This window comes from Diadema setosum, chromosome 5 (genome assembly GCF_964275005.1).
Source record: "Diadema setosum chromosome 5, eeDiaSeto1, whole genome shotgun sequence".
Lineage (NCBI taxonomy): Eukaryota > Metazoa > Echinodermata > Echinoidea > Diadematoida > Diadematidae > Diadema > Diadema setosum.
In genome coordinates, this window is record NC_092689.1 from 888,835 (window position 1) to 905,114 (window position 16,280).

At 40.1% G+C, this 16,280-nt stretch overlaps 1 protein-coding gene across 1 annotated transcript in view; it reads right to left on the reverse strand.

Annotated features, from left to right (window-relative positions):
• The window catches only part of LOC140228972 (thialysine N-epsilon-acetyltransferase-like), a 33,674-nt gene extending 17,778 nt beyond the window's left edge, over window positions 1-15,896 (reverse strand). The window contains exons 1-2 of the mRNA XM_072309231.1: window positions 15,667-15,896; window positions 1,891-2,121 (exon numbers count right to left, since the gene is read on the reverse strand). Of these exons, the coding sequence (XP_072165332.1) occupies window positions 1,891-2,008 (118 nt within the window). The 5' untranslated portion in view covers window positions 2,009-2,121; window positions 15,667-15,896. The remainder of the gene's footprint in view (window positions 1-1,890; window positions 2,122-15,666) is intronic.
• Between the last annotated feature and the right edge of the window lie 384 nt (window positions 15,897-16,280).

Sequence of the window (16,280 nt, forward strand, 5' to 3'; positions counted from 1 at the left end):
GATGTTGGTCTCCAACATGCCTACATCAGAAAACTGGTGAATAATATTGCCCCCTCATGCTCATGGTTCGTCCAAGGTGACTAGCAAAAGTCAGCAAACGGTATCAACCAGGCACGTTGTGCCATACGGAGGAGAAGAAGAAATACCAATCACGACATTTAGAAGTAGCTATAAAAATCTAGGCAGTTGTAAATACATCACAAAATGGCGATTATTACTGGAGTATCATTCAATAAAAATTGAAAACGACTTTAACATTGTCGTCACTATACCTAGCCAACGTCCCTTTGCATATACACTATAACTGGGAGCGGTGTCCTACATATCTACAGGTGCGAGACATTTAATATATCTTTTAACGTCTCTTGTCAATGATGTGACAGAGTTGTTAGGCACATACTGTAAATCTCTCGGCAAACCATTAAATATTGCATTAAACTCCCCAGACTCTCATTCTGCAAACTTGCTGACCTTTTGACATTAATGGTTTATACAGCTTCACTATATTACCAAACTGTTGGAATTTGGTTTCTTTCTTGGTCAGTTCATTTAAAGAAAGGATGAATTTTAGAATTTGACCATTATTTCTTACTTTCGTTTTCACTTTTTACTTTTAAGTTATCTTTCATCATCGGTATCATAAAATTTTCTGGACACCACTATTCAAAGAATGTAAATTGCAATAGAATTCATTAAGAGTGTTATGTTTTGCCAAAAAAAAAAAAATCCACTCAAAGCAATGCTTATAAACATGGCGCCCATAAAGAAATTTGTAACGAGTAAGCGGATTAATTCAGTGGTCTGCCACACTACTGCCATTAAAAAAAAAAGATGATATGCATTGATTAAAAAAAAAAAATAGGGATCTTTTTCTTCGACTTCATTGTACGAACATCCCTGCTTACGAATTGACCGTAGTCTTCGACAAAAGCATCTAGCTTTCAGCTGAATTTGCACAAATCTGCACTTTATGTTTATGTTGTCATCCATAACTTCAGTTAACGAATATTGGAAGCTGACATTCACCTTATGACCTAAAAAATGCTGACCTTGACCTCAGGGTATCTGAATGGTTAAGTACCATGTCATCCCACAATGGACAACTCATGCACTCATTTTCATCAAACGTCACTATGCAACGATCGCAGCAACGATAAATCTGAATAAGTAACCTTCCAACTGCATGCTGACAGCGATTATTATCCCATTGTGCATGGTAGTGAATAGAGTACCCGTCTATAAAGGAAAAAATTTGTTTGGCTGAACGTTTTCTTAACTATATTCGCGCAAGAAAAATAGGCCTATCTCGAATGCGAAGTGGACTATCAAACCTGCTGTGACGTCATATTTCACTTGAATTCATTCCAACAAAATGTGACAACACTGCAATCGCATGCATATAAAGATGGCGTTACAGAATCTGCGAGAATATCTATTCGTACATGTACTTCAAATCGACAGTACCTTTATGAGATTGTGAGTCTACATTTTTGATTATCAATGACTTCTTATCACTTCCTGCATTGTGTTATTTTTAAATATATATTTATGTAAAGTACTTGTAAGAGCCTTGTGATTTCTTTTTCATGGCCTGTTGCAAGTGAAATGAAGTGGCAATCAAAAAGAAAATATGGACTGATATCTTGATCAAAGACTGACTTGATGATCATTATAATCCTCATATTCGTTTATTCTGTGTCTGTACAAGAAGAACAGTCTCAAGATATCTTGCAAAATTTTAGATCAGTTTTGTCCGTTCTCCGTCTTTCGTATACTGTATACATTGACGGAAATAACTTGTCTTCTTTAAAAAAAAACACACACACACACACTTTTAGTCTCAAGCTGTAAAAGTTAATTAATTCCTTTCAAAATAATGGTATTACCAACCTTCTTCGGTAATTTTCGTTTCGTCTGCGAATCCTTCCAGTGCAGAGAGTTTCTTCATCAGAGTCAATACATGTCCGCAGTCATTCGGCGTGGCTTTTCGGATGATGAAGGACACCATGATGAGAACCAAACCGATATCGACTGATGCTGCGTTGACGACGATGACTGCGACGACGGCAAAGGACAACTTCCGGGAAGGATGATCTCTCGCTCTGACTTTGCCACTGTTTGCTGTTGGGAGCAGTCAAATGAACAATATCGGTATGAATTCCCTTTAGGACGATGGGAAATGGTCCACTCGGTGTGATGTACCTTTCCGAAATGATTCGCTCCAATGGCTCCTAAGCCAGCTTTGTCAACATAAAGCTAGGAAGGAATTTTATCCCGGCGGCACCACGACAGTATGCCATGAACAATGAATGCTACGCAACGATTCCTACAGTAAGTGGTGACGTGAAATTGGCCAAGGCCAAATCGGGCTAAAATGGTGCCGGAGCTGCCTTATGGACAAACGTAAATTGTCAAAGTGTGATCTCTTTCGTGGAATAATATTCGTTCAAGTAATAATGACATACACAATTAGTTATCCTTTCTGTGCTTATCTGGAAGTGAAATTTTGCTGTAACTGCACTTACGACGGCTTACAAGGTACACATTATTCAACAATATTTATTGGCCATTTTGGCATTTGCGAATATATCTAAGATGACCGTTCTAAACATAGAAATAGCATTATCAATCATCATGTTTAACACAGAGATCATAATTATGTAACATATGTCTTTATAAACTACCAGTAGAACCATTAACATTCTTTTTATCTGTGGGTCTGCAAGGGGGTGGGGTAACATGCTCTCCACTGACAAACTTTATACAGACTGTATGGATTTCCTATACCAACCAAACAGGAGTGAAGGATCCGCACATCTGCCATAGTTAGTAGCACCCTACTACAATATACGACCAGTGGAAATAAACAAACATGAGACGAAAGAAAACATAATGAATATTAAAAACACCCATAACAAAGCTTCATAATTCCATCTCCTATATTCTCGCATCTCTCTAGAACTCATCATAGTTCTTGGCAAGTGAAAAACCGTTTCACGAAACTGAAAGATTAGATTGAATCTTTCCAGTTAATCTGTCCATCAGTTGCGATAAATTGAATCTACTGACCATTCCTTTTAATGATTTTTAGCCCTGTGCGAAACGAAGTAAGGTGAGAGGAAAATAGAATTTGACAACCTTGTGGCTAACACAATCTCAAAAACCAATTGGGACGAATGCTCTCATATCACGCGCACCTAACGGTTTCGTTTCAAGCGAACGTCTCTCCATTGAATGTATTACACCTCTATATGTCACCCTGTTATCTGCAATGACGATTGTTATCTGTGCCGTATGCAATCCATTTTGCAATCGACAAATTTCCTTTCCGTTTGTTTCTTCCTTTCAATCTTTTGATTTACCTTCTTTCTTGTTATTGCCATGAAAGAGAGGTTAGAGAACGGTGCTTGTGACGCAGCTGCTTTTACTTTGTAACCGGAAGCATTAAGTTCATGAGGCAGATAAAAAGAAAATATCCGTGTTCCTCGACAGAAAATATTGGTGAATACTGACACTATCAGCTGTTTGACACCTTGAAGTGAAAATGCAAACATGGTGGTATTGTCAACGGCGTGAATAGTCCGATTCTTACAGATTTCACACTGTACACCAGTTCTTCTTAGGCCTGTTTCAGATGGCAAACTATATCATCATCAAGAGGCAATAAGTTGTAGAGCAACTCTTCCAAAGTCTTCCGCTTTAATCATTTTTTTTTTTTGCGAAAAAAAAAGTCTTCCTCTCTCTTTTTTAAAACATTTATTGGATGTAAAGTTACGAGAGGAAAATGTGCCCCAGTTTACTTCGACCTGTCAACAGCCCTAAGCTGCTCAGGCAAATAACACGCTTTTTATCAATAGTCATTTCACACGAAAGAAAAGCTTTTCTACTACTAAGGCCACTAAAGTGCATTGCAGTGACGGTCATACTGAATAGCCTTCAGTAAATCTCGGGGTGAATAGATAGTTAGTACAAATGCATTATTTGCGGTGCACATGGCGACTCGACGCCTGGCACTGATGCTCCGCGATCCTCAAAGTGAACGTGTCCTCTGCTCACCGTTGGGAATCGCTTCAGACTAAAATCCTTTCTCGATATCACATTGAGAAGTTTTCTTCTCTTTTTCTTTCAACGTTAGCTTGAAAAGAAATATTCATTTGATCGTCGTAGCCTTCTAGGTATTCTCGCGGTAGACTTTTAGGTAGCTCTAAAGCGACAATACGAAAGGTACAATTCTCGTACTTTCTTCTTCTTCTTCTTTGTAAATCATAATATAAGTCATTATGAATCGGATATGCTTATGTAATTTGTATTGTGAAATGATGGCTCATCGTGGCATCTTTGAGACTTTAGTGAGATTTGTTAGGGGAGAGGGGTGATGGGGAGAGGAGGTTATGAAGGAGATGAATGACGGGGAGACATTTGTGAAATTTATGAAGTTTTCAGTTTCATTTCCAGTTTCAAGTTGATGATTTTTAACCTGCAGAAATGCAGCGAACCCGTGAAAAACTTTACAGAATGTCTGACCCAAGTCAGTCGCTAAAGACCTTAACACTAAAAGAAATTGACATGCTTTGAAATTCGATGCAATGGTCAATATCAAATGGTAGACGCGATTCCACAGCATGCATGATGGTCACGATGGTAGAGAGGAGGGGGTGATGGGAGAGAGGGGGTAATGGGGGAGAGCTGGGTAATGAGGAGATGTGTTGGGGGTATGGGCAATGGGGAGAGGGTTAATGGGGAGGGGCTGATAAAGTGAGGGGTGACAGGGAGAGGTGGTGGGGAGAGGAGGTGGTGGGAGAGGAGGTGAAGGGGAGAGGAGCTAGGTGACAGGGGAGATGGGGTGAAGGGGAGAGGGTTAATGGAAGAGGAGTATAAGGGGGAGGGGTTGATAGAGTGAGGGGTGACAGGGAGAGGAGCTGATGGGGAGAGGGGGCAGTGGGGATAGAGAGTAAATAGGGGATTGATAATGAGGAGAGGAGGTGAAAGGGGAGGAAGGGGTAATAGGTAGCTGTGTGAACCTGTGTTTGTTCCATAAGGGGAGGGTTAATGGGGAGGGGCTGATATGGGAGATGAGGGGAAGAGGTGGTGGAGAGAGGAAGTGATGGGGAGGAGTAATGAAGAGAGGAGATGGTGAGGAGAGGGGATGATGGGGAGAGGATGTGATGGGGGAGAGGCGTAATTGGGAGAAGGTTAATGGAGGAGGGGCTAGGGGCTGCTAGTGGAGATAGGATGACAGGGAGAGAAGGCGATGGGGACGGTTAAAAGGGAGAGGTGATAGGGGGAAAGGGGTACTAGTAATGGAGAGAGGGTTACTGGGGTGGGGTTGAGGAGTAAAGGGGAGGAGTTTAAAGAGGAGAGGGGGATGGCGGGTAAAAAGAGGTACATTGTAATAGGGAGATGGGATGGAGGGAAAGGGTAATGGGGAGGGCTGATGGGGGAGGGGATGATGGAGAGAGGAGGTGATGGGGAGATGGGTGATGGGGAGAGGGTTGATAAGGAGAGGGTTGATGGGGTATGGTGGGCGATAGAATTGTAAAACATGGTGATAAACGAGAGAGTTTGATGTCGTCTCCCAACGTTTCCAATTGACTTCAGTAAACGACCAGTGACGTCATGAAATGGCATGCCTCTCGCCAGTCGCTCTGTCTGACGGGTATTCAACCTGTCTCATATAGAGATCCCGAGTTCGTCTGTATACATGGGCAGCTGTGGTTAGGTCCCCCTTCGAAAGTTAAATCAGGGAGAAAGGCGTCTCCCTGATTTCAGCGTAAATTAAGGAATACTGCTGAATTGCTGTCAGCTAGGAGATGTAGCGTCATCTGTGATTCTCCACTTCTCTTTTTGAATTTTTTGAATTCGACCATGATACATTATATCAACCGCAAATTCGAATTTGTTTTTATTTTGTGTTTTCCCTTATATTCAACATCAATATTGGCATTTTAGATTCTGCCAGTCTCGAACTCAGTCATTTCCATATGAAAAGTAAAACATGCAGTGGTCATCAGAGATCGGCCTTGAATTATGTCTAGTCTCATTACACATTGTGTCTCTGTGTGTTGGCGCCGGTATTCAGATGGCGAGCCAGCGACTACGGTTGATCGAACTCGAAAAGACATCGTGTAAACATCGCAGCTCGACTGAAGTACTAAGTATTCATTCCCATCCGTCGCTAGGTAGCCCATGACAACCAGAGAATGACTCTCGACAAGCGATGGGGGACATTCAGGGCGGCAGCTATGGAGATCGTTTTCGGTGGACGTTTTCCCATGTTCACTGAAAGTAATGTGGTCAAAAAATACGGCCACTTTGTCACGTTGGATGGTGAGGATGTTGTTGAATTATTGATGTATCAAAGAGTATTCTAGAGGGGTATCTTATTGTCAAATTCACGTTCAACCACGATGAAGTAAATGATCCCCATTTGCATTTCTTCCCTCTGTTTTTCTTTGCTATATTCCTCACGCATATCCTTATCATGTTGGGATTCGGCAGCGTAGGTACTTTCCAAAAAGTAAATGTGTGTGTGTGTTTCGATATCACTCTTATTGCATGTGTACAGATGTGAACCTGCCATTGCTGAGGTATTAATAAAGCATAGGGATCTCCAAAGAGGTCTAATAACTCTCACGCCCTCAGCACAGGTGGAATGATGCCCACACTAATGAGGATGCCATGGGTGCTCGCAGTCTCAAGACGAATAAAAAAAAAACAGCTGGGTGGACGTGATCGATCTGAAGTATCTATAGGTCCCTATCTGTACAACAGGGCTACAATCAGGAACAGTCTGGACAAAATACTAGACATCAAACTCAGAGTGGTAAGCCTTACTGTCAATACACTTACACGAATAGTGCTGAAATCTTTGTCAGTAAAATAAAAAAAAAAAGAGCAGACAGTTTTAAAGCTTAAATATCATACGACGGCCATTAAACATTAATGTAAGACCACTCAGACTGCGGACAGAGACTTTGTTGTTTCTACGCTTGTTAACAAACACTTTATACATCATTATCTCTTTATAAAAGGAATATATCTTCAACAAGTTTTGTCAAGGTATGCGTCTAGCAAAGATGTTTCTCTTTCTGGTCGAAACATGATTTCAGCCTTATGTGTTTCTGTAGACGTCATGGTCATTTTTAGAAGGTCCCTGGGAATTCCTGATAGTTAGTCGTAATTATGGAGGTCTTTCTTCCTTTCACTGTTTGTAATATATGGTTCCCTCTTAAAGGACAAGTTCACCTTCATTAACATAAAGATTGAGAGAATGTAGCAATATTAGTAGAACACATTATTGAAAGTTTGAGGAAAATCAGACAATCCATTCAAAAGTTATGAATTTCTTAAGTTTTTGTGCAGTCACTGCTGGATGAGAAGACTACTGCAGTGTATGATGTCACATGCGTACAACAATATAAGGAAAATATAAAGAGAATTTCACAAAATTTCATCTTTTGAAAAAAGTACACATTCCCTTGACTCATTACTGACATATGTTATGGGTAATATCATTCCCACTGCCTTTAGAAAGAGGCAAGTCAAGTGCTCTTTTATTATGCGAAAAAAGTGAAAATATGTTGAATTTTCTTTACATTTTCTTTATACTGTTGTACTCATATGACATCACAAGCCTTAGTAGTCTCCTCATCCAGCGGTTCCAACACAAAAGTTTTAAATATTCATAACTTTTGCATCAATTGTCCAATTTTCCTCAAACTTTCACTGATGTGTTCTACTAATATTGCTGCATTCTCTCAATCCTTATGTTAACGAAGGTGAACTTGTCCTTTAAAGGGGAAGGCTAGTAACTGATCAGTGGGAATCAGTGGAAATGCTGGGAGATGATTGTTCCAATCCTTATGGGATTCATTCAAGAGTTCTTTGTATATCTATTGTTGTGTGAAAATGATTTGCTTCAGAATGGTCTCATATTCAAGTAATGTGCAGTTTAATGCTTCCAGGTTAGCGTCCCTGGTCAGTGACGGAGCATTAATCTGCACGTTACTTGAATATGAGACCATTCTGAAGCAAATCATTTTCACACCACAATAGATATACAATGAACTCTTGAATGAATCCCATAAGGATTGGAACAATAATCTCCCAGCATTTTCACTGATTCCCACTGATCGGTTACTAGCCTTCCCCTTTAACTTAAAAAATGAAAAGATATATTTCATCTCTTTCACGTCTTCCTGCAAACAGATTAATGAACAAAACACCCCCCCCCCCCAAAAAAAAAGGCGAAGGATACTGGAATAGAAGAATTCATGTAGTAAACATCATATTATGAAACAAGATTAAGGGTCTAGGTTTATCATCAAACCTGTATGAAAACCATGGTAAACACTTGTATTACCAGTTGATGGTAGTTGAAAGAATTATATTAAATGCCAGGAAAATTCAGAAAACATCTGTGACCGCCAAACTATGAGACAGTGTTAGAACTCAGAATTTGACGCATCCTCCTCTGATGGCAACATCCGCTCGGTGTGGACTCCTTATGACCACAGGAACACGGCTCGGACAGGGGGCGTCCCTAGCGTGTCCCTCAAATGTCAAGGGAGGAAAGGAGCAAAAAAGCATCAGAGTTTTGAATCTGGGCTTTCTTCTCCTTTTCCTCTCTGAAGTAAGTTTGACATGGAGGCCGTGGCATGACCCCAATTACACAGCAGACGTCCGAATCCCTTTGGATTTCCTATTTTCCTATTTTCGCTATAGTCCGATTTCGAAAGGGACATGGCATGGGAAAGTCAGCTGCAATGTCAAACCGAATTCCCATAAAACTGGACTCTGTTGACCCTACGCAAAATTCACGACCGTTGAGGTTGGTCTGGCGTCTCGCTTTTCATATCAACATCAATTCTTTCCCTAAAAATAATAAATAAGTATGTTTATCTCTTTATTTATTTATTCAGTAGCCCTATTCTTTACCCAGGGTAGCCCCAACAGTGGTTTAGGCCCTATACACTCTTATTCTTGGGTGCCTTGCAACAGAACAACAAAGTACAATTAATTTGAAATACACAAAGTAAGGAATCAAGGACATCCAGTTATACATCGCAATATCAAAACAATGTCAATCTGTGTGTAAAAAGCAAAATAAGTCTTTAATGACAGTAATACACAAATTCATACTATTTGAAAAAGGATGATACCCTTTAGACAATTATAGGGATATCAAACTGACCCAATTCTACCCCATGTGAGATATGTATGATCCTATGAAAAAGACAATTATAATTATGAGATATAAACGGATAATACTAGTAGGGCATATAGCGTAACTAACATGGATGGAGATTTTATCTGTGTAAACAAGCAGAGGATACATCTTGAAACTAAGAATATTGACGTCGCTTCGAGTTAAATTTGTACATGTCGTTTTATATCCTTTCGCCAAACGTATCACACGTGTCTTCTGTGTGAAACTGGTGCATGTTTATCCTGCTCGTTAGCATATTGAAGAGACTTACATTATTGGTACACTTACACGGGGGCCGAGAAACCCATTTTAACCAGGACAGCCGTAATATCATGGAACGACTGCAATGCATTTTGTGTGGCTCCTCAGTGTTGTGAAGCTGTTCGGTTCTACACAAATCTCGTCAACTCACTTCGCATTTGATCTGCCTCGTTGAAACTCACGACCTTCCCGAAGGCAGAATCATCTTCTCCATCACTGACAGTGCAGTCATTGTGCTGCTAAAGCTTATTCTTGGAAAGCTTTCGTGTGAAATTATTTTGTCACGTCTGAGAATAGAGACGGTCGGAGTGGGGGGAGGAGGGAGGAGGGAGGGGGAGGGGGGAGGGGGTCACCGCCGTGATCGAAGTGTATCATGTCATGCTTGTTTCAGATAAGTTAGATTATTTTCAAATGTTTGTAAGAAAATCGGTTCACTCATGCATCTGGTGATATCACCGCAGCCTTAGCCATGTTCATGAAATCATATCAAGTTCAAACGAAATTAGTAACTAAAATAACAACAGATAGGCTGTTAGGTCTTGTGTCATTTGATTTATTCTTGAGTTCGCTATATATGCGTTCCAAAGCATCAAGCTATACTCTTTATACAGACCATCAATATCTTATTCCTAACAATTCGAGTCCAATTTTCTTCCTTTGACTTTTTACCTTTTTCTCGATCCTTAATTGCTATATCATTTTATGTTATCATAAAAAGAGGAAGATGTCATATTAATGAAAAGTAAGCAGAGGAAACTTAGTCAAAACTTTGCCTTCTCACTGGCAATGGATGACGAGTTTTGACACTTCCAAATCTGAAGCAAATAGTGTTTTTGTGTTACTCTTTTTTTTGTCTTCTCTTCTTATTGAATGTTGTTGTTTGCTCTTTTCTTTGTTAGGATATGTAAAAAGAACTTGTATCAAGTAGGGAAGACAGCTGAAGTGCCACATATCCCCATCCAAGAAGCCGGTCATTCGTCGACTCGACTCTCGCGGCATCAAATCGATGATAGAGACAAAGATCCAATATGTTCACTCTGCGTTATCTCAAAAGAATACGAGCCTCCCTGGTCATACGCTCTACACAGTCACTAATTAATTGCAATGAAAGGTCAAGCATATGCGGAAGACTGGATCAGTTCCATTCATTGAGGGAGAGAAAAGGGTTCGGAGTATGAACGAGGTAATGAGCGTGGCTCAACATCACTGTGATAAAAACACTCTCGTTAGTTTGCGTATGTAGGGGACCTATGTATGTGCCAATTACACCAATTGCAATGATATGTGAAATGTATATCTTTGCTTTGTATGAGGTTTTATCCTTTTTATTGTGTGGAAAATGATTGAATTTTATTACATTGAACTAAAATCAAGAAGATGGACTATGCAATGACTCACTTTCTTTTTCGTGGATTCTTATCACATTTTTTTTTTTCATTTGAGTAAGGAGAGATCCGTGGTTCAGGCATTGAACACATCTCAAGACCAGCATAGTCACATAGTCTTATCGAGCCAGGGAAATAAGCACTGTTTTGGGATGGCGACTAATGGATCATCATAATTACCCCATCACTGCCAGACAGGCCGAAAACATCTGGGCCAAGAGGAACGAAGGAGGAACGAGGCGGGCGCTGCTTACTGTCCGAACATGTGTGCATGCACCACACTGGATTCCATATCACATTCACAACTAGAGCATTATGTCACCAATGAGAATATGGCACAAGTGTCCTCTCATTACAGTAATTGTCCCTTTCAATCAACCGGCTTTTGAGTGAAACGTACAGACACGTCGTAATCTCAGCATACAGTATAGACGACATCCCACAGGAATGGGAGTACAAGGGCAGCCGACGTGCTTATGAATAGCCACTTCACCGAAAGGTATGTGTATTGGGAAACTGTACTCCAGCTACTCGGATTTTCATTGCTAGAGGCGAACAAGTTGCGAACTCTGGAAGCCATACCAGGTTCTCCTCGTTCACAGCAAACTGAAAGCACTCTGTTATCATCATGAAACATTCTTTAGCAAGTTTAGTCAGTTTTTAAGTGTTTCTCCGTGGTTACATAGTAATGAGAAAATACCTAATTTTCGAGGATAGAAAACACAAACGTTTTACGCTCAAGACAAGAGTTTTTTTTTTTGTTTTTTTTTTCAGTGTTGGTTAAAGCATCGAGCATGGTTTATAAAAGTAATACGACGTCTCGCAAAGTGAGCTCGCATCTTACACCTATACTGTGCGCTCCTATACCTTTAACTTGCCTGAAAAAGGTGAGACACGCCGCGACATGTCAACACTGTACTATAAAGCTGTACATCCGATATACGTCACGTCTAGTATTTCTTTATGACATTGTGGCTCACCAATCACAAGGCAGGCTGGCTGCGCTAAATCTCCCAGTCCCCAAGGCAACGGTACTGAGTGAATTTCCTATATCTTAGTATTTACTTACGTCTTTTGATTAAAAAAAACTCTCTCGAGATTACAAGGCGTAAATCCCTATTGACACCATTCCAGTTATATGCAATGTCTGGATGGTTTTTATCCAAAATGTACACCACAGGATTTTCTCTCTTTTCAGACTCTTGAGTTTGCGTGTGTGTGTGTGTGGAGATGGGAGGGTGAACCGTGGGTGATTAGCAGTGGTACAACAGGCTACATTCGTCTTATTGCAGTGCGTACATTAGCAGTGAGACAGATGTCATATACATAATAGTGATAATAATATAATGATATTAATAACAATGATCAGAATAATCAAAATGATAATAATCATCATTGACATAAGTCTTATTCTATTGTCATTTTCAATACAATGATTAAGTCTAATTGTGATGAAACTGACAATGATAAAGCCACTTGGATTTAAATATCGATCGCAAGCCATGTTCAAAAACTGTATGTTGACAATGGTCTTTGGAAGTTCCTTGTTGGAATCCACCCGCCCTGCAATGTCGTCGCTCAACTTCATCAAGATCATTCGGAAGGAGTCTTATCGTTTGCCATTTTAACACCTTCTGACACACACATCCTTACCACCATGACAATGATCGACTTTTCGTAAAGTAACCACACCTTGAGTTTAGAAGGGGTAAAACTTCGGAGGAGGTGCCTTGCTTAGGACTATGAATATCAAGAACAGTGTTCAAGGGGTAACGTTCGTTCAATAACCTTTGAAAGTGTTTGGATGCAGCACACGATGTACCCATGGACTAGGGTCCATGATGTACCTAACCCACCTTTTTATGTGGGTCCCTCCATTTTTCGCATTTAAAAAAACAACGGTATACATGTATTTTACTTTGATCACTTCTGTTTCTTTCTTGCAATACAATGTATGATTACTATAGGTTCTCAATTGTTGTAGTCTTTTTATTTCACTATGTTCTATTTACCTTATTTTCTGTTACTAAATGAAGTGAAACATATGTTTTTGTTGAAAAATGAAATAAACTTTGAACTTTGAACTTTGAACTTTGAACCAACCACCCCATCCCCTCATGGGCACAGGCTAAGACGCCCATTAATTCTTTCTTCCGAATTGGCCGACTGTGAAGGACCTACAACCACGTTAGTGCTAAACTCTGCATTATGTAAAACCACCAAAGATCGATCTTACTTAAATTTCGAATCCAACATCACCCCAAACGTGACAACTATACTCTAGCTGAAGTCGTGGGTCAAAGAAAACCCGGAGCATGATCCGGCATATCGGAGAAGGCTTTGAAGAGGGATGAAGTTCGCAGTGTTAGAAATTCTTCTCGATTTAAACGAGAATCGAAAGCTAAGGACACAATCTTAAAAGTGGTAAAATGTGATGAACAGCCGAGTGAACAATAGACCACAATCAGGAACGTACTTAATTCATACATTCTCTACGGGATTCTGAAATCCGGATAGACCTTGCACGATACTGACTAGAATCAATAGGCAATGACGTAACAAGCTTATGACAATGTTTGAATGTCTAAATACTCTAAAACGTAATGTCCTACAGACCTAGATGTGAAAAGAGTTCAAAAGGTTATACGTGACTGTGACTATAGCGTCGTTTATAAACAATTCACTTTCCAGAATCACTAGTGCATGAAAACAAAATAATGGAAATTTAAAGGGATGGTATGGTGGAGGTATAAGGATTCAGCTTTTTACTTTTTGCGAGATAGGCTACTATAGAAACCACTTAATAAAATGCTACATAGCGTATAATTCTAAGAGAAATTCAAAGTTTATATGATGAAAATAGGGTTTGAAATGGCTGAGATATCCAAAACAAAGTAAAACAATGTGATCAAAATAAAAGGTGGGTCTCACCTTTTATTAGAATTACTTGCTCTGGATATCTCAGAAGGCCCATCTTATAAACTGAAACTGTACCATCCGTTACTTTTTTATCGTTTGCTAGATTTGGTGCAAGCCCTCACGATTCAATCTGTCTGATTTTAGTACTACACGGTATTGCATGTTTCAAGCAAAATAGATTATTATATGTGAGACTTTGCTATGATGGTTTTTTCTTGTATTGTTTTCATATTGTATTCTCTCAATGACTGAATTATGTAATATGCAAAATCACAACTTTGCCGTTTATTGTTTAGAGAGAATGGATATGACAGTTCCTCTGTTGAGTTGTGTCTTCTATTTTCCACGGTTTCTATTTATTTTACTATATCTGGAGGGAAAAATGTGCAGAATTAAACCAAATCAAAGAAAACTAAGAGAACGTGGGACTGATTTTGTTTAGAGTTTTCTTCGATTTCTTGTCAAACAAACACTTAACAGGTGATACAATAAGTATTGTTGAGATGTCGGCCACAAGGTCTTGCCACAGACACTCAAAAGCTCCTACAAATTTCGCTTTTGTGGGTTATCATACTTACAAACTCGTATAAGTTTTGTCAGTCAAGACGCCGAGTCGCGTGTCTTGACTGACAAAACTTATACGAGTTTGTAAGTATGATAACCCACAAAAGCAAAATTTGTAGGAGCTTTTGAGTGTCTGTGGCAAGACCTTGTGGCCGACAGCTCAACAATACTTATTGTATCACTTGTAAATGGATAAAAATAGAAGTGAATGCATCCACGAAAGTATATCACGATTAGCCGAAGTGTCTGACTCGCAAATTGCTCACAATGGAAACTGCCAGAAGCATTCACAGGTTTGTAGCATTGAAAAGTAGACAATGAGGAAACCTGAATTGAGCTCAAGAGTTCTGATTTGAATGTATTCCTACCCATAATGATTGGTAAATGCAAGGTGAACAACCAAAACAAACTTACGACATTGCCTTTATACCATTTATAGCACACATAATCTCCAAACTGCATGTATGTTTACCGGTTTTTTGGTGCAAACGACATAGTCGGATGTCTCAACCATGGATCTACATACAACTTGCAGGAGCTCCATGGCCAAACTATAAAGCCTTGAAAACCAGAGTACAACAGAGTACTGTGTCACCTCGCAGGATCACTGGTTGAGACTGCACACAATTTGGACAAAATTGAGGGTATAAACGATAAGTTGATAATGACGCAGTGACATCCATTGCATTAGCAGCTGCTCCTCCCACCTCACTGTCACACAACTGATACGAATCTCCTCATTTTCATCCTCCTCTGCATGCGGGCGTGCTTCTGGGATTCTGATCGTATCACCCTTACTATTTAGTTGTAATCATACTGTACGATCTATCAATAATAAAACGGCGGCGGTCCAAAACATTGAAGTCCATAAATTTATTCATGAACTCTGCATCTGCAATCCACAGGACATTTAATTTGGTCTTTGACATGAACACATCATTCGGCGGTGTTTTTTTTTTTTTTTTTCAAGGTTTACGATGATTAATATGTACAAATTATATACAAAAATTAATTCGAGAATTGCGTTCCGGGAGATGGCCCATCGCACTTTTTGTGTCACTGTCACAGCGGGTAAGTAAATTGAGAATCCTGACTTTAAATCTAGGCCTTTAATGGCTGCTGTCCCATTTTCTCCTTCCCCTCCCCTTCCTCTCCATTTTGGGTTTCCGCTTTTGCCTTGTGATAATAACTAAGTTCTTCCTTTCACTATCTCCTGTCTACAGAAATGCATATTATCAATGTATCCGTTCTTCCTTGTTTAGACTGTGATTACACCCGTTTGTGTTTCACTCAAATGCAATAAAGTGCATTAGAAAATCGTGTACATACCTTTCACTGGAAGAGAACGTATATATTTCCTTCTTAATATCCAAGAGTTCTCAGGTCTTGTTCATTATTGTCAGGAAATACTTCCTCAAAGCTCGGTTGACGCGTTGGTGCTTTTCAACGATCATATGCATATCTCGTGAATGCATCAGGGTAGCTATATTCCTCCCATGTTCTCGTAGAGAAGCACTCCTCCTATCACACGAGCCCGTCCGCAAGTGAAGCTTGTGGTCGAACGGTGTAGAACCGTGGCTATTTTTGCCCACGGGAATTCAAGTGCGCTAGAGTTTCTTATGAACGAACACTCGCTGACTTGCGCTGCCTGTCGCAACAAGCACGCCTGGAGTCTCGATGAGGCAATCCTATGACAGCAGACGACAAGGCGCGCCCGTACGCTCACAAAGCAACCAATGGCCCACTCTCTCACGTTGCCATGTCAATCGTGACTGTCCCTCTGGCGCGTGTATAGCACTCATTGGGGAGCCCGGTGTGTTATATTACGGTTCATGTACCTGCATGTCACACGGCCACCGCGGAAATTGAAGGATTATCGATCTAAAATAAACATATATTGAGGAAGACAGAGGCTGATACCGGACCTCGTTACACGTGATGTA